Below are 24,956 nucleotides of genomic sequence, written 5' to 3'. Positions count from 1 at the left end.
AGATTGTTTTTGTGACGAGTGATTGTTTTTTCTTCATCTGACAGGATAAGTTCGTAGCGATAATAAAGTTGTTTTTTAGAAATACGTAAAAGTGTTCTCGTGTGATATTTTTATTGCGTAAAATAGAAAATCGCATATAGAGAACGACACAATGGATGGAGTTGTTTCAGGTGCACGTGCAACGTAAATGTGGCAGTCTCTCAATAAGTTTGCTGTTACTACTTTCTCTCAATAAGTTCTCTATTACTACAACAGAGCTCATATTATTTTTTGCCCCCTGTAGGTTAGGATTATTTAATTCATCCACAGTATCCCCTGTCTGTCATAAGAAGTGACGGAAAGGGGACCCCAGGGGCTTTCAACTGGGAGTGTGGGTTGAAAACCATGTGACCCTAGCCTAGTCTGGTATTATTTCCACTTGTGCCCGGCTTCTCTGTTCATCATTCCTATCTAACCTCCCTTGGCCAACTCTTGTTCCTTTCCAACCTGAATGACCTAGGGAGTCTTTCATTTTCACAACCTTTGCGGCCCTTACCTTTCTTTTGCCTATACCTTCATTCATAGAAGGATTGGACCTCTTACATTTTTTCTTCTGGTTAATGTTGCCCAGTTGTACTTCTTAAAACAGTAACCGCCCCAGATTAATTTCAAATGTTTATTGTAGAGACTTAAAAGAATGTAGTTTACATTTCAATCATTTACATTACTTTACCCCTTACACTAATGGGAAAAAAAACCTGTCTTGAGATAGAATGATCAGTTTTTATTTTTTTCCTGTAAGATTCGTTTCAAGATGCAATTAAAAAATAGTGTTTTTGTTGCTTCGGAAGTGCTGTGTTGAAAAGCTGGAGACAGTAGTTCGAAGATTTATTTACTATATATCTCCAGTTAATCGGACAATTAGCTCATGAGAAAGTAGACCTGTATTTTGAGTTGTTTCACTGTCGATCACTAGGTCTCTCATGCAGCGTGCGTATTCATTCTCTTTGCTCACCTCATTTAGTGGAAATAGAAGCTCACTTTAGTGCAATATGGTCATCATCTGATTTATTCAAATCTTCACTTACTTCACTTGTCACACCTCAAACTAAGAACAAGTGAGTCATAAGAGGTTTCAAGGCATTAAAAAATATACCTTATATGCATGAATATATCGCACCATCAAATAATCCACACACCCTAATTTTAGGTGAGGAAATTTAAAAATAAATAAATCTGGCTCTTATTTGTGTTTTATTTACAAGAAATTAATCCTACATAATGATGTAATCCAGAACTGGATAAAACATCAATTTGGTTTAAGAAATGTATCATAATCTTCACATGCTGTTGCAGAAGCATCCGGAACCTTTATCTACAGGGTGTCCGAGAAGTCCCCGTACCCCTAGTTTCATACGTTTCATATTATTATTTTGTTATATTATGGCATGGACAATTGAGTTTGTATAATTGGGGAAGTCAACAGTTGTTTTATTGGTATTGGTATCCCTGCTGCTAGTGTTGTTGTCAGTCTCATTTCATGTTAAGTCATGGCAGACATGAGTGGGCCCAGGGGCTTTCAACTGGGAGTGTGGGTTGAAAACCATGTGACCCTAGCCTAGTCTGGTATTATTTCCACTGTTGAGGAGTGATTATTAGCGTATGTGTGGGTGCACGAACGAGCACATACGGGGAAAACAATGACAGTGATAATGAGTGCATTTAGAGATCGCTTTGGCAAACCCCCACCTCGTAAAGCTACTCTGCTTGAGTGGGAGATACGTGCATTTTCTTCAGGCAGTGTCAAAGACAGGCCACGAAGTGGACGTAAGAACACGCAAGAAGAAACTTGTGCCACCGTCGTCACTCAGTCAATTGAGCAGTCTCCATTGAAATCCATTCACAAAAGAGCAGCTGAACTTCGAGTACCACAGTCAACAATGCATGACCACATTAAAAGAGATTTGAAAATGAAAGGATTTAGGCCGATGCATGTGAATGAATTATCTGACAGTGACATGGAGCAACAAGTTGCAGCCTGCCTTGCTTTGTTGGCACAATTCCCAACTGCTGTGTCTCGCTCAAGAGTGTTATTTTCTGATGAATGTGCGATATATCGCAGTTCACATAGGAGGAATGTGGTTTTCTGGTCTAAGGAAAATCCTCATTATGTGCAAGAGTTGGAAAGGAACCCCCCTCATGTTATGGTATGGGCCGGGATATCATCACATCACTTGTGTGGACCGTATTTCTTTTATGGGTATGTGAATGGAAAATCTTATTTGCATATTTTGCAATCTTGGTTAATACCTCAGCTTCAAGACAGAGGAATCATGGGTCATGTGTGGTTACAGCAGGATGGGACTCCAGCACATTTTGCTATTCAGGTGCGCGAGTTCCTTGATGAACAATTTCAAGGCCGCTGGATTGGCCGTGGCTCACCAACATCTGCAGCCCTGTTGAAATGGCCACCACGAAGCCCGGACCTTATCACGCCAGATAACTCATTGTGGGGAATAATCAAGTCCTATGGCTCAACGTCGGTACACGACTAATGAAGAATTGTGCTAAAGTGTGGAGGAAGCCTATTGTTCCATAACTCCTAAGATGCTCCGCAAGATGTCAGTGAGGACTTGGAGACGGATAGAACTCTGTGTAAGGCATGATGGTGCATATACAGATTCCCTGGATTCATAGTTTTTATATGTAAGTACTCCACTATAATATGAAACCTATGAAACTAGGGGTACGGGGACCTCTCGGACACCCTGTACAATAGCAAAAGGAATGTAAATTACAATTTTTATGTCCGACTCCATGGCTAAATGTTAGCATGGTTGCTCAAGGGGTCGTGATTTACATTCCCAGCCGTGTCAGATTTTAATGTTCACTGGTTGTTTCCTCTAGCTCAGGGGCTGGGTGCGTGTGCCATTTTCAACATTAGACTTCATCTTTGGTAGTGTCCTATCCTCACAGATGAGCGGACCTACTCCAGGCCTCTAATAAGGCTACATTACTATTTTTATCAATTTAATGTTAATATATGCCATAAAATATTGGTCAATAATTGCATGCTCTTTTCCCTCTATTCATCATCACTAGCAGATAAATCATATTTGTCATCGCCATCTTACTATACAGTATCATCCTCAGTTCTCAATTGAATTTGTGTTACCGCATTTTTTGAAGAATTTTTACATCATTGGTAGCAGAATGGAGTCCCATGCTCATTTTACCCACTCGCAAATCTGAGTCATATCCGGCTGCATTATCTTGTGTATTTCATCAGCTATCCGTTGCGTGCTGCTTTGAATGGTTCTTTTATACACATGTAGTGATTGGAGGACGGATGTTAGATCTCTAGGGATAATCACCAAGTTCATTTTCCCTTGTTACAGCTTCTGTCGCACTTCTTGAGTTGTGTGTCCATGGAAGCTGTTACATAAATTTAGGAGCACACTTGGGCTATGTTACCAAACGTGCATCACCCAGTCAGAAAAGTATTTTTATACCATCATATACTTGAAGCTCAAAGCTTCATCTTTAAAGAGAAACCAATAACTCCAAAACTCTTCCTGTGTGAAAAGTTCATGTCCAACGTTGTATAGGTCTATGCAACATGTAGAGGTTGGTGAACAGAGAAGAAAACAAGGTCTGTATCGCACATGGAGGTAGACGCTGTGGGGATTACCTGGGAACTTAACTGTTCAGCACATTATTTTCATCTTGAAGGATTATTACTAGTTTTATTTTTAAAAAAATTTAAAATGCTTGTTCGGGGCGTCGTCCCATGTGGATCTTTTGCCCCTACTGGCACCATATTGTATGAACCTGCATGTAAGTGGAATGGCAGTAGTGTGGAATGTTGTGTGTGAGGAAAGGAAGATAAGGATGTCACAAACACTCAGGCCAGGGATATTAATCATCACAATTAAAAACCCCTGACCTGGCCGGGAATCGAACCCGGGGCCGCCGGGTGACAGGCGGACACATTGCCCCCTACACTGTGGGGCCGGACTTTATTAAAACATACTTTTTATTGTATTTTCTTTAGCGTTTATAATCTTAAACACTACTGAATAAAATGTTGAACCAGAACCTACCTGGTTTATGGGATGTAATTCTCTCTCTCTCTCTCTTTTTTTACAAATAAGGGCAGACTGCTAAGGTCACTTCATAAATTTGATGATACAATTGTGGCTTTGAGGACTAATAACTCTCATTAGATGTTCATTTATGACATAAGCGCAGTTTTTGTGTAAAATATCTGCTTGTTATTAATTCTGAAAGTACAATAGCGTAGGTATTTCTAAATCTATCTTTATTTTTACTTGTTTTAAGGTGGAGAAGTGGTTGCTGAATTTAGCCACGGAAGTATCAGAACGCTTGCTAAAGGAGTTAGCTTCGGTAAGTAAACCATTATCAGAATGAATATAATAATCAAAATTTGCTACTGGCAGGCTTGTTAATGGTGACAAGAGAGGAAGTATCAGATGTACCATTTAGTTCTTGAAATTAAAAACAGCTTAGTGGTGAGTGAATCAAATGCAAACCAGTGTGGTAAAGATTGATTATCAGAGACATTTTTAAGTTGGCAGGTAGCAGTGAGAGTTGATAACTTGAATAAATTCTCCTTTCTAATAGCTACAGGAATTCGACAGCGCTGTTCCATTTCACCTTATCATTCACGATTCATGACTGTAACTAAGAATAGATTTAGTCAAACCGGGCGAGTTGGCCGTGCGCGTAGAGGCGCGCGGCTGTGAGCTTGCATCCGGGAGATCGTGGGTTCGAGCCCCACTGTCGGCAGCCCTGAAGATGGTTTTCCGTGGTTTCCCATTTTCACACCAGGTAAATGCTGGGGCTGTACCTTAATTAAGGCCACGGCCGCTTCCTTCCAACTCCTAGGCCTTTCCCATCCCATCGTCGCCATAAGACCTATCTGTGTCAGTGCGACGTAAAGCAACTAGCAAAAAAAAAAAAAAAAAAACTATTTAGTCAAGTTAAGGCACGGTTTCCTAACTGCAACATGCAGATCTTTATGGAGCAACATAAAGTGTTGTTGTTGTTGTTATTATTATTATTATTATTATTATTATTATTATTACTAGCAAGATACCCGTGCTTCGCTACGGTAATATACTGAAATTTATAATTGAATGCTTATCGTTTTATATACAACCCGCCGATATTCGTGATCTGACTCGTTTACTGAGAGATTACGGCAACGTTCCTCCCATTTTTCAATCTTTCTTTCCAGCAATCGATTTCGTATTTCCCGGGCTAGGTCCAGGTATTCCACCCGGTCAGTTGGGTTCCTAAATCTTAGCCATGCTTTCCTATAAGCATTTTTAATGTGGATCAAATCCTTGAGGAGATCCGGCGTGGTGTCCTCTTAGGTGCCTTGGCGGTACTAAACCGGCGGCCGGACTGCAATCTTAGTCATTACCCGTCCAGGACCCGTTTTCAGCACGGTCCGCACATGTTGACGACGGTCCAGGATATTATTATTATTATTATTATTATTATTAGGGTGGTTGAAATTAATTGAATTTAGGTATTACTATTATTATTATTATTATTATTATTATTATTATTATTATTATTATTATTATTATTGATGTTCTGGACCCCACAGCAATATGCAAGACCGCTACTTGGCGGTAAAATACATCTGCTGCCATTGTCATTGCTAACAATGTGACCAGCACCATTGTTGCGCGTAGGCAAGTGTGCGGAATTTCTGGCGATACGAATGACGTACCTCCGTGTATTATTGACCTTATTATAGAGGTGAACAATTTGACGGCCAATCTCATTCCTATCGTTTATTTCAAATGTGTTTAAATTTTTATTTATATGCCAGGAGAATCTACTCTAATCTAAGAACGTTCTCCGAAGGAAAATATGGCTGTTGAAAAGGAACCCAGGAAAGATTAAAAATGATCGGTTTATGATCAGAATAAGTACATCGCAAGTCTGCAGCCTGTTTCCTATCATTCGACAGGATCAGGGATGGAATGAATAAAGCCCCATCTAGCGGCGACAATAGGAATTGTGCCGGCTGCCGAAGCTCCCCTCTGGGGCAATGATCGATGAGTGACAAATGAAATGAAATATTGGACAGTGTTGCTGGAATGAATGAAGACAGGAAAAGCCGGAGTATCCGGAGAAAAACCTGTCCCGCCTCCATTTTGTCCAGCACGAATGTCACATGGAGTGACCGGGATTTGAAACACGGAACCCAGCTGTGAGAGGCCGGCGCGCTGCCGACTGAGCAACGGAGGCTCCTTATAAGTACATTACGAACAGTAAAATCAAATGGTCTCCCCTCCTTTTACACCCCACCGCTGTTAAGTTTATTTACCCCCACCCTCCAAAAAATTGAAAGAAGGCGTGTTTCTTTATGTTTAAAGGAGATTCCAAATACCAATGTTCACGTTTATTACCTTCGGTTTTGAGATATAAGTATCCCCTTAAAAATAATTCACGTTTTTAACTTTCTTCCACACTCCCCCCCCCCCCCCTCCCTCACAAAGTGATATTAAAGCAAAAAATACTTGTTCCTTTAATAGTAAAGGATCTTCTAAATACCAATTATCACCACTCTAACCTCTTCAGTTTTTGATTTATGTGTCCTCATGAAAGAAATTCAACTCCTTTTCACTCCCCTCCCCCAAGATTGTTTCTCCCCCAAAACGCGCTTTTCTTTGTTTTTAAAGGAGATCAAAATACCAATTTACACGCCTGTAACAACTTTAGTTTTTATTAGATGTATGTATTCTCATACAATTAAGTCAATTCATTTTTTCTATCCTTTAACACTCCAAATCCCCTTCATTGGATTTTCCGAGAATACGTGTTTGTTTACTTTTAAAGCAGATTCCAAAAATAAAATTTCACGTGTGTAACATCTTCATTTTTGAGATATCAGTAGCCTAATTAAAAGAATTCAACACCATTTTCAGTCACTTTTACCCCCCCCCCCCCACCCTCTACTACCCAAGTTGTATTTCCGAAAACTAAAAATACACTTTTCTTTATTTTTAATAGGATTAAAAAATGACCATTTTTCACTTCTGTACATGTTATGTTTTTTGAGATATACTGTAGAAATTCTCATTTTAAAATTTCACCCCATTTTAGTTCCCCTTAAGTGGAGTTTCCAAAGACAAATCACCTATGTTTCTTTACACTTACAGGAGATTCCAAATACCCACTATTTACGTCTGTAACATTTTACGCTTCTCAGATATTCCGTAGATATAGTCTTTCAAAAAATTCACCCCAATTTCCCACTTCTGTTTAACCGCCATTAATTGAATTTTCCAAAAGCAAAAATATACGTGTTTCTATATTTTTAAAGGAGATCCCATTTACAAATTTTCAGTTCTGTAATATCTTCAGTTTCTGGGATATATGTATCCTCATTAAAGGCGTTCAACCCATTATTCACCCTTTTACACCCCTCCTATTGAGATTTAGAGAAAACAAAGAAATACGTGTTCCTTTATTTTTAAGGGAGATTATAAACACCAATTTTTACATCTGTGAACGTTTAAAGTTTTAAGATGTAGACACTTACATTTTAAAAATTCACCCCCCTTTTCACCCCCCATTATTTGGATTTTCCAAAAACGAAAAAATACATGTTTCTTTATTTTTAAAGTAGATCCCAAATACCAATTTTCAGGTCTGTAATATCTTCAGGTTCTGAAATATAAGTAGCCTCATTAAAGGCATTCAACCTATTTTTCACCCTTTTTCACCCTTCCTATTAGGATTTTCCGAAAACAAAAAAGTACGTGTTTCTTTATTTTTAAAGGAGATTTCTAAATACCAAATTTTACATCTATAAACTTTAAAAGTTTTGAGATATAGATGCACTCATTTTAAAAATTCACCCCCCTTTTCACCCTCGCATTAATTGGATTTTCCAAAAACAAAAAATATGTGTTTCTTTATTTTTGAAAGCGATCAAAAGTACCAATTTTGAGGTCTGTAATATCTTCAGTTTCTGAGATATATGTATTCTCTTTAAAGGCATTCAACACATTTTTCACCCCTTTTCACCCCTCCTATTGGGATTTTCCGAAAACAAAAAAATACGTGTTCCTTTATTTTTAATGAAGATTCTAAATACTAATTTTTACATCTCTAAACTTTAAAACTTTTGAGATATAGATGCACTCATTTTAAAAATTCACCCCCCTTTCACCCTCGCATTAATTGGATTTTCCAAAAACAAAAAAATATATGTTTCTTTATTTTTCACAGCGATCAAAAGTACCAATTTTGAGGTCTGTAATATCTTCAGTTTCTGAGATATAAGTAGCGTATCTGGATTAAAGGCATTCAACCCCTTTTTCACCCCTCCTGTTGGGATTGTCTGAAAACAAAAAAAAATACGTGTTTCCTTATTTTTAAAGAAGATTCTAAATACCAATTTTCACATCTGTAAACGTTTAAAGTTTTGAGATATAGACACACTCATTTTAAAATTTCACCCCCCTTTTCACCCCCTTAGTGACGGAATATCCAAAAATCCTCTCTTAGCGAGCACCTACATCTTAATATGAATCTATGCCCAAAATTTCATTTCTTTATGTCCAGTAGTTTTGGCTCGGCGATGATGAATCAGTCAGTCAGTCAGTCAGTCAGTCAGGACAAGCTACTTTATATATATAGATTATTATTATTATTATTGTTGTTGTTGTTGTTGTTGTTGTTATTATTATTTTATATTTATTCAAGTAGGGCCTACCCACTCCCCTTTTATCATGATTAAAAAATTAAACCAAATGAATAATTGGAAAGAAAAATTTGTTAAGTAGTGACTAGAAGGCAAGAAGTATAAAAAAATTATTCAGCTAAAACATGGACTGGAGTCTAGAAACATAGCACACATATATACAGTAGAACCTCGATAATTCGAAATCGGTTAATTCAAAATCTCGCCTAATTCGAAGCAGCTCGTTCCCCGAAACATGAGGTACGGTTTTGCATGTTATTTAAATCATTTGATTCGATATACGGGTAATTCGTAATTCGAAGAACTTTGTCGGTCCCGTTACCGAAATTCAGGCTTTTAATTCGAAACTGCCTTTACATTTTGAAAAAAATAGTATTTTACAGAGTAATTTAAGTTCAAAATTTCTCCGCGTCATGAAAGAATGCGTCTTTTGGAACCTGCAGGTGTAACTTTGCGCACTTTCACCTACTTCGGCGTATCTACAGTGTGCTTCATATCTGCTATGTTCATGCGGAATCGCAATTATTTTTTATTCGGCATTTTAAGGAACGCCACAGTATCACGTAGCAGGCAATTCTAAAGACAATAAGGAAAACAAATCTTCAAAGACTGAATCATGTTCTGAAAAGTAATACATTCTGAGTTAATGCTCAGGTATATAATTAGTAATATACCATGAAACCTCTTTAATGCATTCTTCATTAACACATTTTGTCGCTTAGCACATCGTAAATTCGAAGTCCGGATTCCCACCCTATTCAATTGGTATAAAAATACCTCACCTGTCGTGTCGTGAATTTTCGCTATTACCACTTAATCTATAAACTATGTCATATTAATGTCCTATAGCGGTCCGTATTGACCACTTACAGTGGACAATCTCACTGCACTGAAAAATAGGAGATGATATAACTCTTCCTTGTCAATTCTATACAAAAAACTGTTTAATAAATATTATCTAATCGTACATGTTTCGAGAAAACAATTCTCTTCTTCAGCGAAATATTATTTTTCAAAATCCAATGAACTGATTAACAAATTAATTAGTTGTTCAACTTTTATCAAAACATGACTTAAACAATTTAAATACAGCAGTTACATAATGTCTGTTTTCCTGATCTTCAAAGACTTTAATCTAATAAAAGGGTCCACTCAGGTAACATTGTACACTTGTAAAATTCTATTGTATAATCATTAAAGTTTACACTGTAGTAGGAAATGACACAATTCTTCACGTGTTTGTTGATTTATACTGTCATCATTAGTATCTGTCTATTTTAAATGCTTGAAGTTGTTGCCACAGTGCAGATTTAATCAACTTGTTCTTCAATACATTGTTGTTATTAGTTAAAATAATGCTTGTTTTATATATATTTTTTATATTTTATGTTTATGTCCATTGCGATTCTGAGAGGAATATTCGTTTTTCCATGAAATTTCAAGGCATGTTTCTAACCAAGGAAAATAATACACTCATTTAAATGCACAAAACAGAGCTTACAGATCTCTAGTTTCAATATCATGAAAATGCCAAGAATAATAGAAAAAGGTTGACATTTTTTGATCCCACTTGATCCATCTAGAGTTAAAAGTACAGTATTGTGTATCTTGGATGTAGAATATCTGCATGATACAATGGACTTTGTTGAAACCATTGAAGATGAGAGTTGCTCTGAACTATTTTAAAGCCTTGACTCCAAATAAAGTAAAAAGAAAAAGGATTTGATTGCCTTGCCTAGTTATTTTTCTTGTTGATCATTGCTCGAAATGTTGTAATTTGCTGTTCACATTGGAGAGCTCCAAGATGCCATTAAGTTATGTACTTATTTCTAAGCTTTAATGACCTTTCAAAGCATTTTAATGTACTAGAGGTTGCATTTTTTTTTTTTTTCAAGACAATCTTGGATAAACTGTATGAACTACCTTAGCAAATGCGAACATAATCAATCACTACCGATTTGTATTTAGGGCAGTCGGCCAGATGTCGGATTCCCTATCTATTGTTTTCCTAGCCATTTCTTAAATGATTTCAAAGAAATTGAAAATTTATTGAACATCTCCCTTGGTAAGTTATTCCAACCTCTAACTCCCCTTCCTATAAACAAATATTTTCCCCAATTTGTCCTCTTGTATTCCAACTTTATCTTCATATTGTGATCTTTCCTACTTTTCAAGACACCACTCGAACTTATTCATTCACTAATGTCATTCCACGGCATCTCTCCACTGACAGGTAGAAACAAACCACGTAGTCGAGTAGCTCATCTCCTTTCTCCCAAGTCTTCCCAGCCCAAACTTTGCAACATTTTTGTAGGTAACGCTATTCTTTTGTCGGAAATCACCCAGAACAAATTGAGCTGCTTTTCTTTGGATTTTTTCCAGTTCTTGAATCAAGTAATTCTGGTGTGGGTTCCATACACTGGAACCATACTCTGTTTGGGGTCTTATATGCCCTCTCCTTTTCATCCTTACTAGAATTCCTAAACACCTTCATAATCATGTGCAGAGATCAGAATTTTTAGCATCTGAATATCTTGAACCATACACACTGTTTAGGGATTTAGTTGGTAGTTCATGTAGAACAGGTTTTTTTTTTTTCTTCCAACCAACAGGACTCAAACAGGTTAACTACAGTGTCAGGCCATATAGACTTCATGCCATAACAAAATGGCCACCAGGCAGACTCCATGTTTCTTGTACATATGTATGGAAAAATAAAATGTTTTACTGCAAATATGCTCTCAGCTATCTTTTGGTTTAGCTTTATTGCTTAAAAGTCGAAGTAAAATTATTGATGAAATAAATTTAAAATAGCAAATAATAGGCCTAGTCCAAAATAACTTTGTGAAATGATGTAATTAGACAAAACTTTCACCACAAACAGGTGCTTCAAGACAAAGCTGAATTTCCTCTGAGATACCATAGAATGGTCCTTTTAAAAAGCCTTATTTTTCTTAGCTTTCATTTTTCCCATTCTCAACTTTTCATAAATGTAGTTTAGTTATTGTGTGATTGTTTGAGATATTATGTTGTGTTTATAATATTTTTCTCCCTTTCTAGAATAAGAGAAGAGCTACTACTCTCACAGTGGCATATCAGCAAAACGTAGGTGGTCGGACTGTGTCTTCCTCCCGGTGTGGTTCTTTAAATTCTTACGAACCACAACAAATTGCACAGGATGCCTATGAGTTAATTAAAAAGAACAATTCCTCAAATTCCAGTGACAGCATATGGTAAGTACTCTTTATTTTACTGTTTAAACTGCTCTCTCCAGACAGCCTTGAAATCAAAATGGTTACTTATTAACCAAGTGAACTCACGTAACTTTCAGCTTGTTATCAGGAGATAGTAGAATGTTGGCAGCCCTGAAGATGGTTTTCCATAATTTCCCATTTTTGCACAACAAATACTGGGACTTATTAGTAAAATAAGCAGCATGTATTTAATTCTCCTCCAATTTTCTGAAGTTTTTTGATGTTTTCTCTCTTTGTCAGCTTCTTAAAAATATAGACAGATAAAAACAAGAAAAAGAACACATAATAGGTCAAACAAAATGGCGGGGCAGTGTGGGAAGAAGGAGAGACAGAAAGAAAAGGAAAAAACATGAAAACACAAATGGACGAGGACAATCTCCATATCTTTTTACACTGCCGCCTTCAAATATATAGGGTCTCTCCTCGTCAGTCCCAGTTCCTCTACATCCATCTCTTCTCAGCCTCCGACGAGCTTATTTCTGCTTCCCAGCTTCATTACGAGGGCAGGCTTCAACACTCATTGAGGATCCATCTTGACAGATCTGCAGTCTTCCCATACTGAGCTGCCATTTTGTTTGACCTATTACGTGTTCCTTTTCTTGTTTTATCTGTCTCTATATGATTTGATTTGACACTCATTCGGGATCCATCTTGACAGATCTTCAGTCTTCCCATACTGATCTGCCATTTTGTTTGACCTATTATGTGTTCCTTTTCCTGTTTTATCTGTCTCTATATGATTTGATTTGACAGATAGGTTCTCGAGCTGTGATCATTTTGACAGAATGGCACCATACTTATCCAGATATCTATGAATATCTATGAATATGTATTAAAACTAAACCAGTCTAGATTTTACACTCTTAGGCCTACTGCTGCTCTTATTAAACAGTTCTGTATTCACCATTGTTTGATACTATTCTTCTGTTCTTTTCACTGGTGTCTTTAAACCTGCCTCTGCATCAACCAGTCATCATAGCTTCAACCTCCCCTTTCTCCTACTTTGCTAAATCATTAGTTGTGAAATAACTGCTAGAGTTATTAACCTGGGAATACATGGAAAGCACAGGTGGAAGTTGTTTCTTATAAACGGTGTTCATGGAGAACATGGTGAATTTTTGGTGAATTGAAAAAATTATGTAGGTTGTTGTACTGCTATATTATTAATTGTATTTAACATTTTGTTCTGTAGGATTTGTTGGTAATAGCTTTATTTGTTTACAGGAATCCTCCTCTTAAATTCTTGGGTTTGTCAGCAGGCAAATTTTTGGAAAAAAGTGCCATTCAAACATCAACTATGCGTAGCTTCTTTAAATCTGCTTCAAAAGTGCCTGAACAAGTGTTGGAAAATAATGTTAATAGAGAAGGTGAAGATAAGTTACAGCAACTGTCTGAACAAGAACCTCGTGTAACTCTTGATGATCTGTTTAGAAGTGTGCACAATGGAGAAAAGAAAATAAGTGGCTCCTTGTTGGAGAATGAATCTTTCTTTGTTAAATATTTTAAAAGTAAAGCTTTATCACCTAATCTTCAAAATTCTAGTCAGTTGAATTGTCAAAAATCACATGTATCAAATGATTCCAGTGCAGGTCACAGGACTAATAATAAAATCTTCTCTAATCTTAAAGAAAGAGAAGAAAAAAATATTTCTAGTTCAAGTTGTAAAAACGAAAATTTTATCTCTTCTGATCCAGTTCCCAGCACTAGTCATGTGTCTGTACTTGAACAAGATCAGTCCATTTCTGGTCTGAGTGAAGATTCAAATGGTAATATGCCCTGGATTAGCCTTCAAGAAATATTCCCAGATCTTAATGATGTTGACGATGATGTAGTAGCTCTGCTACCCTCTCCAATGCAGAGAAAACTGGTGTCCCGCATGGAAAATCATAAAAAGAACAAGGAGATTGCTCAAATATCAGAAGATTCAGATGGTGACGATCTGTCTAGTCAATCTAACAAAACATGTAGTAAGTCAACAGTAGAAAATTTTGTGCTTAAGGAACGTATTCTTGCAGAACATTCGGATACAAAAGTTATATATAAGCCAAAGTGCAAATCTTCAGAGAATTCTGAAGAGATATTCGTTAGTGTAGATGCCGGTGTTTCTAATAATACAACCAAGTCATGTGATCCGAATGCATCTGTTAGTGTAAGTCCTATAAAGAAAGCAAAAATGACAGATGTTAACAATACTGTCACTGGCTGTGGAACATCTCAGAATTCTGATTTGCATGTATTAGATTCTACAGATGATAACAGTGCTGCGTTAGACAGGGAGACTTCTATAGTACAATTAGGAAACAGTGTTGCTGAACAAGATCTTTCCCAAACATTCTCTGGATCCAAGAATTCAGAAACTGGTGAATTGTCATCTCATCATTTTGAAGACCTGCTAGATGAAAGCAACATTGAATCAGAAATTTGTCCTCATTGTCACGAGGTTATTAGTTTGTTGGAATATCCTGAACATCTTGATTTCCACATAGCAAAGGAACTGGACAAAGAGTTAAATTTTACCGCTCCCAGTGTAAGTAGAACAGTTGCAAAGGATGTACCAACAACTGTAAAGAAACGTGGTAGGACTTCCAAGAAGCAAAATACATCTGTGGCTGATAAAAAGATAAGAAGCATAACAAATTTCTTCACTCCTATTAAATAACAATTTCTCTTTTATGCTTCTGCATTAGAATAGCTATCTTCCTTTAAAGAAGAAAGGAAGTTATTCCTTACAAAGTATTTTTACTGTGCCTTTAGCAATTTGTTAGCGTTTTCACCATGTATTTCATAGGTAAATCAGCCAAGCACTTCCTGGTAAGTAAAAAGTAAAATACAAAATATACTGTTAGAGCTTTATGACGTTTTGTAAAACAAACTTATTTTATACATTAATGTTAAAAGGAACATGTCTGGAAGGAAGATAAAAAGATAATATAGTTTGAGAATGATAGGACACTACCGTATTGACCCGAATATAAGACCATCCAGAATTTTTAGAAGGTATTTTCAAGAAAAAATTAAATAATAAATGTAGTTGCAACATATTCAAGCTCTCCTAGAACTAAGACGATTTATTAAGTAAATATTAGAATGAAATTTTTATTTTAATATAAAATATTGCAGTTTTATTATGTCTTCCTGTGTAGTATAATGGTTAGTGCCATTCTCGGATTCCCAGTACTGCCAGAAATTTAAGATTGGCAGTAGGGCTGGTAGGTGGTTAGAAAGGTACACGCAATTCTTCTGTATTGTGGGTGTGGCTAAAAAGAGCTGCACCACCTCAGGGCAGGACACAAATTCATGTTTTACTGTTTTATTATGCAACACTGATAGGTGACCAATTTCTCGGCATAATCTGCTGATAGGCATTGTTCGTTAGTAATGTAACATAAACACTGTCCTGAATGTCACATAATTATCTTTACACCATTCCAGGTTTGCCTTAAATTCAGTGACCAAAACTTTTAACTCACGTACTACCTCTAAAATTTGCAAGTTATTTGATGACCCCAGTTTCATTTCTTCGGCACAAATTCAGGAATAAGCCTATCCATTTCATTAAGTTTTTCTGCCGAACAAGTGGTTGAGCAGTTTGCGTAGCTATCAGCTTCCTTTCAGGAGATAGTGATTTTGAACCCCACTGTACCTTTCTGTCGGTACGACTGAAAGCAAATTCAAAAGAACCCCACTATCAGCAGCCCTGAAGATGGCTTTCTTTGGTTTCCCTTTTCACACCAGGCAAATGCTGGGCCTGTACCTTATTAAGGCCACTGTCGTTTCTTTCCCACTTCTAGCCCTTTCCTATCTCATTGGCACCATAAGACCTATCTGTGTTGGCATCGCACTGACGCTGATAGGTTTTACGGTGACAGTGGCACAGGGAAGGGCTAGTAGTGGGAAGGAAGCAGCTGTGGCCTTAATAAAGATACAGCCCAAGCATTTGCCTGGTGTCAAAATGGGAAACCACAGAAAACCATCATCAGGGACTGCAGCTGCTGAGCTCGGTTTGAATACCTTTTTTGTTTTTTCTGGCATTCTTAAACTTTTCTTCATCTTTCTGCCAATATGCATTTTTGCAGCCCGCACCATATTAGTACATTTTACCTTGCATTAAACCTGCAATTTCAAGTTTATATCATAACTTCTACCTAGGGCCGTAGACGAACCAGTTTTCTCGGGTCATTTTTCCGGGGCACGGGTCGTAATTGGCAAAAAAAAATATCTAAATTAATATAAAAGTGAAAAGTAATGAAATAAGCCACTAAAAATGTCTGGTTGTACTTGCAGAGTGCCTGCAATTTATTAGCGGTTATCCTTATATTCTCGTGTTTGTTAGTAATAGAATAGAAAAGGGTAGGTTTTACATTGCTTTGAGGAACCCACACTAATGTTGTCTACAGGGGAAGAGCGTACGGTTGTTGCGACTGCCTGTGTAATTTCCCCTCTGCCGTTTGCCTCGTGCCTTTCCTTTCTTGTTGTAACAGTGTTAGTTGCTAATATTGTCATTCACAGCAAAATTTGTTTGTTTGGTTTTTGATCTTAATTCTCTAGTTGAGTGATCGCGTTTGTATGCTAAGTAAGTTTACTTGTAAACGGTTTTTTGACTGTTTTGTTTTCGTTTTTGATTTCATTAGTGGTAATAGTATAACATCAGTCACCATGAGCAACTGCTATGAACATAAATCGGGATATCAAAGAGAAAACAAAGGAACTGCGCGAGTTAGAGGTTTCAAAAGGGCAAACGTCCTTGAAGAGGTTTATAAAATCGTGTTTGTCTTGTGTATTGTCTTGTGTGTTTATTTGACTATTCCTGCAACTGTTGCCAGTGCCAAAACAGCATTTTCAACACTAAAGGGAATGAAAAATGTGTTTTGCTCTACAATGACACAAGAGAGTCTGTCATGCCTTGGAATGGCAAATCTTGCAAAGAAAATCAACATGGGTGCCGCCATTAATAACTTTGCAGCAACGAAAGCACAAAGATCCTCTATATGAAATGTACCGGGTGTCCACAGTTAAAGTTACGGTATTCAGCACGGTACAGCACAGACTGTAATGAATGTAGGAGTCTGAAATTTCGTAGATATGCTAACACACACAATTCTGACCAGTTATGAATGGCCACACTTACCAATTACAAGTCTATTCACAAGTCCCTCTTCTTTATGGCACCACAGGTGGTCCAGCCCATTGTTACCTGGGGACGGCTAATCCTTACTTTACCGGGCGAGTTGGCCGTGCGCGTAGAGGCGCACGGCTGTGAGCTTGCATCCGGGAGATAGTAGGTTCGAATCCCACTATCGGCAGCCCTGAAAATGGTTTTCCGTGGTTTCCCATTTTCACACCAGGCAAATGCTGGGGCTGTACCTTAATTAAGGCCACGGCCGCTTCCTTCCAACTCCTAGGCCTTTCCCATCCCATCGTCGCCATAAGACCTATCTGTGTCGGTGCGACGTAAAGCCCCTAGCAAAAAAAAAAAAAAAAAAAAAAAATCCTTACTTTCACTTTCCCCCAAGTCCAGTCACCTCATACAGCAGCTGTGTGTAGACCACTGGAATTCAACACGGTGCCACTGGCTACACAACACACGATGACTGTTTGTTGGTTCCAACTCCACAGATAGTCCAGTAATTCAGAGTCACATGCAGTGAAGAACTAAACAGCTGGACAGTTTTCAGCAGCAGGACGATACTACAACAGCGAACATTAACACAGGTCCATTTACCTTCACACTCGTGATAGCGGCTTCCCTCGCTGAGCATCAGTTCACAGAAATACACGAACACTCGGTACAGTCTTCCGTTCTGTTGTATCCACCTACACACTGGTCTCTCCCACACCACAACAACAGCTCCTGGTACAGTCCTCGATGGGACACAAGCGACAGCCAACACCTCTGTCGCCCTCAGCCCAGTCACCGAACCCCAACACACCGAGTCTCACACGGAGTCCAACACTGACTGACTGACCGACCGACCAACCGCAGCTAGCCTCCCTTCTTATAGCTCGGATAATTTCATCCAGAATTTTTGCGAGGTCACTAGTGGCAAAACATTACCATTGAATCTCCAAGAAACTCACAAGTAAGCCGGCCGGCGAGAGCAATACACGGAAAGGCCGGCCCCACCCTTCAAGCTGGCTGGTGGATCCCAGGTCGTGTGAGTCACTAGGCCCTTCCTGCAAGTACCAAAAGGGGCTACCACATAACAGTATGCTTGATGCAAATTAAGATATAGTGTTTCATGTTTTGAAAGTAATCTGTGAAAAATATGTCTGAAGTATTTTACAGTTAATATTGACATAGAACATTACTTCAGAAATTGGTTCGTCAGTAACATAATCAATATATCAAACGTTTGTGCTTAGGTGTGCTAAGTGGTTTTTCAGTAATTTGATGCAAAAATGACTGTATACCAAACTCTGTAGCAATTATCGGTTATAAAGAAATTAAAATGTCAACTGTTTAGTGTTCATGTTGTGAAATATATCACAGTAAACATATTAAACCTCTGCAGGCTTGCCACGTTATTCTTATAAATATGTATGTCATACACATGTACCGGTAATTCTTACATAACTATCTAATGTATATGTTAACATGCTCAGCTTAAGCATGAATCTTAATAGTAACTTCCTCTCGAGATGCTTAATTCTCTTTTTTAAGATGAATTCCTGCTGTTTATCAGCACTAACTTTGTGTTATCACCAGCGCTAGATCAAACATAGCTAATACTAGAAGAATCCAGTACCTCCTGTAGGTGGGGGGCGCAGACGAAGAATACACCCACGGTATCCCCTGCCTCTCGTAAGAGTCTGAAAGGGGCGACCAAGGGATGATCGAATTAGAACCATGAGACTACTTGTAATCATAATCATCACGCGGGAAACACCATGGGTCGTTTTTACTTGCAAGTAGTACCACTATGTTAGGTACGCAATAGGTTTGTGATTAGTAGCACATTAGTAGCAACCATGTGTGAATTAGGATGGTTAGGATGATTAGTGCTACTACATGCAGAACACCACAGGCTTACATTGCCTGTAATTAGTACCATTATGTGAGAAACACCACAGGTCTGGGCGTTGCCTGTGATTAGTATCACTATATGAGCGACACCATGTATCTGCGTTGCCTATGATTAGTACCCACTATGTGAGGAACACCACGGGATAGTACGAGTCCCTGTGATTAATACACCTATGTGAGGAACACCATAGGTTTGCGTTGTCTGTAAGTGGCGCTGCAATGTGAGAAACACCATAGGTCTGCGTTACATGTGCGTATTTCATTACCTTTGAGTAGTACCATAATGTGTGGAATACTGCAAGTCTACGCTACTTTTGATTAGTACCCCAACATGACAAATACCATGGTTCTACTTTACTAGCGATAAGTACTATTACGAGGGGCCGATGACCTGAATTTTGGACCCCTTTTAGACAACAAGCATCATCGATTCAATTTCTGCTTTAGGAGCAGTCCCTTGGTCAGTAATACTATTGTTTTATGCTAGTTTCTGGGAATATGGAGCATTGCAGGTAGGATCCACTGATTGTTTCACATTCATATTTATCCATTCATTCTTTGTCATGTTTTGAATTCTGGTCAGTGGATGAATTTGGACTTTTAAATTGTCGTTACATTTCATCTCATTTTGTACCATTAGGGGCCGAAGATCTAGATGTTAGGCCCTTTTAAACAACAACCATCATCATCATCATCATAAACATCATCATCATCATCATCATCATCATCATCATCATCATCATCAAGAGTCCAGTATGGAATAATCATGAGTGGAAGGAACATCTGATTTAGTAGATTGGCATTGATATGGACATCATTTTACTATGATGTTCCAGGATAAATATAATGGAAGAGTTGGAAAAATATGTGGGACTACTATGGGATCCAGTTTGCGTCTGTTAATAATGAAACTGTCACAGTTTTGGATAAGTTTGACGGTAAAATGTAGATCACAGATATGATTTTTATCACTCATAGGCAGATCTTGTCGTGGAGTATCCTTCGACCCTTTGCAGAACAGATTGGGATCCTTTGAAGTAAAAAAAAATTGTTCATTTGACTGTTTATCGCAACCCAGCTTCTAACCCAGGACATAGCAAGTTGTTGGCATATTGTCTTGCAGGAGTAAATTGAAGCATACTCTGAAGTATTCGTCCTACTTCTCAAATACTTAATATTTTTCACTTTTCAGTTCACAAGAAGTTACACAAGATATTTTGCACGTATAAAACTACCGAAAAAGACCAGAAACTGTTTGCACACTTCCATTTTAAGCCGACAAAAAGCGTGCTCATTTGGTCTCCATATCGACAGCAGCGCTGCAGGCAGCGGAGAACATGTACACCTTGTCGGTTAACATGTGATTCAGAGGGAGTCGTCACACTATTCATTTCTGTTCATCATGGTAAAGGTAATTATAATTCTTGTTTTATTTTCCACCTAATTCAATACATAGAAGTGTTTATTGTCTGTAGAAGGACGTTTTATTACAATACAACACTAACAGGGACATGTTTCGCTCGTTATATCGAGCATATTGAGCCTCATTTGAACAAATATCTCAAGGTTAAGTCTTTACATTGAACCTTCTTACAGTCAATTTGTTGTTAAAATTGTTGTACACACTATAAAATATTACCACTAGTTTACACATAATTAAAAAGAATTAATAAATTAAAATATAACTGTGATGGACTACAATTGATCACAATTTACTAATTTCCAAGTCATAGTAATGTTCTAAACATCTGTAAGATTTGGCTAAAAATCTTGTTAGTTCCCAGTTTTTACTAACACTATTTAGTGCTAAGTTATTTTTCTAAGTTTAAATGTCCTATTTGATATTAAAGATGTTAGAGGATTTAACTTGTAATGTTTTTCTCCTTCGTTGTACTTTCAGTTTAGTTGAGAAACTACTACATTATTAAAAGATTATGCATTGAAGGTTTATAGCGTGCTGGAAACATTATGCTAGTAGCCCTCACCGATCCTCACCTGGTTTGAGTCAGCCTGTTTTTACACTGATCTGTTTGTTATTGAAGCGTGGTTAAAAGGGACACCAAATGCCACTTAGTTGCTGGTGTATTGTTTTACTGCAACATTTGTGGATGAGTGTGTCTGTAACAAAAGAATATTTGAGTGTGTTGTTTTGTAGTTATGAGAAATTCTTGTGGTTGGAATTTTACTTACCCCTTTATTCACACTTTAGTGCCTAGCTGTGCTTTTTGCAGTACTGAGACTGTTTGTTATCGTGTTTCTACTTCTTGTGTTATATGCATGGGGCGGGTGTGGTGGAGGGCGAGTAGGAGGCATAGGGGAGGGAACTGTGGGCGGAGCATTAGGCACTGGTGTAACATGTGGAGGGCGAATAGGGGGCGTAGGGGAAGGAACTGTGGGCAGGATGTTGGATACTGACCTAGCTTGTTGTGGTGGGGGGGTCTCTATGTGCTTTTGAGGTGGGATTTGTGTTTGGTAACGTGTTGGAAGGTTTATAATTGAATATTTTGAAGATTTTACTATTTTCTGATTTTAGAACTTGTAGCAATTTTGGCAGTTGCTCTATTAACAGGCTTTTTATTTTGATTGCATCGTTTATGTTTTTTTCCTTATTGGAATACTGATCCAAATGAATTTAAATGTTCTCATACTCGGTCATTAACTTCCCTTTCTCGATCCTTTTTATTATTTTGAGATCCCTGTCTGTTATACTAAATTGATGGCTGGTCTCTTTCATGTGATTGCCCATTGCGGAATAATTATGTTTTAATGCGTTATAGTGTTCCATGTATCTTGTAATAAAGCTGCGCCCAGTTTGGCCAACGTATGAGAAATTACACTGTGTGCATGTCAACCTATATATTCCAGATCCCTGATATTCATCGTTATTTAAATTAACTATATTAACCCTTTCCACTCGAATTATTCGTGCGTCCTGATTTCTCCCAACTCGCATTTATTTCTGTCAGCATTCTTCATATTTTAAAACCTGGTGTTAAGTACTGATTGTAACACTATATACACAGGAAACTACAAAATTAATGAATAATGGTATTTACATCACACAAAATCATGTTTTTCACTTTCTTAACTGTATGTCTTGTGTGTGGAAGCATTCAAAGCAAATGCTTGGATGGAGCCCAGCTTGCTTATCCAACCAGTCTGCATTAAAATAATCCTGCATTTCTGCCTTACTCTTCATCCCCATGTTGATAATTGTACCAATAAATGCCTTCAGCTCTTATAATGTCACAGCTTTCCAAGAAAACCAGATAGATCTCTTCTGAAGTGGAGTATTTTGCTGTAATTTCATTTCAGCAAATTTGTTTGTCTCGTGGACAATGGAGGTTATCAAGTGATAAGTAAAAAATAGCTACCGGTACTCTAGTTCTATTTTAAGTTTATTGCCACAATTTATGAATACACTAACTAATATATAAGGAAATTTGGGTAATTCTGCATCACCCGTTCTCCGCGATCTCCAAGGTATGTTTGAAGTCAGCACTGTATGACTGGGACCGGGACTAGTCAAAATACTATCGCCTCCTCCATGATTTCTTGCGACGCTGATATCAATATCGTCATTTGAATCACTAATAGATATATCACTTTCATCTCCAGATTCGAAATTTTCATCACTCTCATGGTCACTATAAAAAAAATCAGCCGAAATAGACACAAGAATCTCAGCTTCAGTCAGACTGCGCGCCGCCATGTTGCTTCACACGACTGCTTTCCATTGTCAAGGAAACGGAGCAATTTTGCCAAGTAGGGAGAAACTAAAACACACCTATTTGGTTTCTTTATGTTTCCGGAAGGGACCAGCACTTACGAAATGAAGTACAAATGCCCTGGCATTCCAGGTAACCTAGCAACGAGCGGCGAAACATTGTGTCGACTCAGGGTCGACACACAAGCTATAACGCTGAGTGACGGCTGTCGACCTCAGGTCGACACACGAGTGGGAAGGGTTAAGGTTGAAAAAATGGTTTTATTAGTGTTATGTGTCTTGAAGGCTACTTGTAAATCTCGTATTTTCAAGGAATTTGTAATTTGGGGAATCACAGGATTGATGTAGGTGAAAGTTGCATATTTTGATTTTTTAGTCTTTTCTGGGGTGAGATTAGTGGCCATCTTAAGTTTTACTTTGTTAATGATTCGATTCACCGTCTCTGTTTTGTAACCATTAGTCAGTGCTAGTTCTTTTATAAATCTAAGTTCTTTCCTTAAGTTAACAGGTGATAAAGGTATTTTGAAGGCTCTATAGACCAGGCTGAAAAAGGATGCCTGTTTATGAAATTTCAGATTTCAAATTCAAATGAGGCTGAAGATGCTCGATATAACGAGCAAAACATGTCCCTGTTAGTGTTGTATTGTAATAAAACGTCCTTCTAGAGACATTAAACATTTTTATGTATTCAATTAGGTGAAAAATAAAACAAGAATTGTAGTAATAATAATAACAATAAGTTCAATACGGGTAAAAAACATGAAAATAGTTTTATGCAAAATGGTAAAGGTAATACAGAAATTTAAATCTTACTTATCTTGAGTTGAGTAATAACGTATTCTTTTTAAATATAGTACTAGGCCTACCAGTAAACCATTAATAATTATGTTTTTGAGATAGCCTTTTTATTTAGCTTTTAGGAACCAAAAAATGTTAACAGGCCACATGTATAATTCAGATAAGTTAAAGATTATTCTAACTTTAAGGCAGTTTAAATATTGTACTACACTTTAGGATTGAATTGTACTGAACTGTATGCTACGACCACGTCAGTTGCATATATATCTAATCTCAAATGCTTACTATTATTTTAATTTCATTTAGAAAAAAAGCTTGGGTTCCACATTAAAGGGAGGCCTCACCTTACAATGTTGTTTGAGTCATCAGTCCATAGACTGGTTTAATGCAGCACTCCATGCCACCCTATCCTGTGCTAACCTTTTCATTTCTACGTAACTATTGCATCCTACATCTGCTCTAATCTGCTTGTCATATTCATACCTTGGTCTACCCCTACCATTCTCACCACCTACACTTCCTTCAAAAACCAACTGAACAAGTCCTGGGTGTCTTAAGATGTGTCCTATCATTCTATCTCTTCTTCTCGTCAAATTTAGCCAAATCGATCTCCTCTCGCCAATTCGATTCAGTATCTCTTCATTCGTGATTCGATCTATCCATCTCACCTTCAGCATTCTTCTGTAACACCACATTTCAAAAGCTTTTTTTATGAAATGTATAAGAAATTTACAAAAAAAATCACTTAGCATTTTTGTAAGGGAGGTCAACGAAATGTTCTTGCCCGGAACACTTTTGGGCAAGAGAGGGAGGATGGACAGTCAAGTCATTTGTCCGGGACCCGTCAAAACTGTCTACGGCTCTGCTTCTACCTTCTTTACTTAACTGAAGTAACAAGGATCCTCTCCTTTCCATACGACCCACCATGATTAGATTAGTGACAAAAACGGAATGCATTAATGCAATGACGCCAAGCCAAGCAACTATAGAATAATAGATCACAAGCCGCAAATTGGAAAATAGTTATCAAAGCCAGGAAATTTTTGTTTATTCATGACCTTGAGTTCAGCTGCAATACACGTGGTGACTGCCAATGCACAAGCCGTTTGGAGAGTGGTATGAACAGAACATGAAAATGAGTCTTTGTAAAGGTTAAGCTCTCCTATAGGATGAAATCGGGTTTTATATCTACATTTTAATGTAAAAACCATAGTTTTCTATTTGGGCCAATCCGGTATATTTGTAGGTGGTAGTAGTAGGAGGGAGAGAGTGTGTGTGTTTTTTTACTTATGTAACTATAATTTCCATAGGGTAAATTTACTTGTGTTAATAGGTAAGGCTATGAATTCATATACCTGTAAGATGATTCATGAGGAGTTACAATGACTTATGGAACTTTTGACCCTAACATGTGCTATAACC

General features: G+C 37.6%; 1 protein-coding gene across 1 annotated transcript in view; it reads left to right on the top strand.

Annotated features, from left to right (window-relative positions):
* Nucleotides 1–15,260, top strand: part of LOC136877051 (DNA polymerase eta) — a 79,003-nt gene extending 63,743 nt beyond the window's left edge. The window contains exons 7-9 of the mRNA XM_067150868.2: nucleotides 4,321–4,386; nucleotides 11,792–11,964; nucleotides 13,210–15,260. Coding sequence (XP_067006969.2) covers nucleotides 4,321–4,386; nucleotides 11,792–11,964; nucleotides 13,210–14,644 — 1,674 coding nt within the window. The 3' untranslated portion in view covers nucleotides 14,645–15,260. The remainder of the gene's footprint in view (nucleotides 1–4,320; nucleotides 4,387–11,791; nucleotides 11,965–13,209) is intronic.
* The last annotated feature ends 9,696 nt before the right edge of the window (nucleotides 15,261–24,956 follow it).

The sequence above is a fragment of the Anabrus simplex genome, chromosome 7 (genome assembly GCF_040414725.1).
Source record: "Anabrus simplex isolate iqAnaSimp1 chromosome 7, ASM4041472v1, whole genome shotgun sequence".
Classification (NCBI taxonomy): Eukaryota; Metazoa; Arthropoda; class Insecta; order Orthoptera; family Tettigoniidae; genus Anabrus; species Anabrus simplex.
Note: the sequence above shows the minus strand (reverse complement) of the source record. Positions and strands in the feature narration are given on the sequence as shown.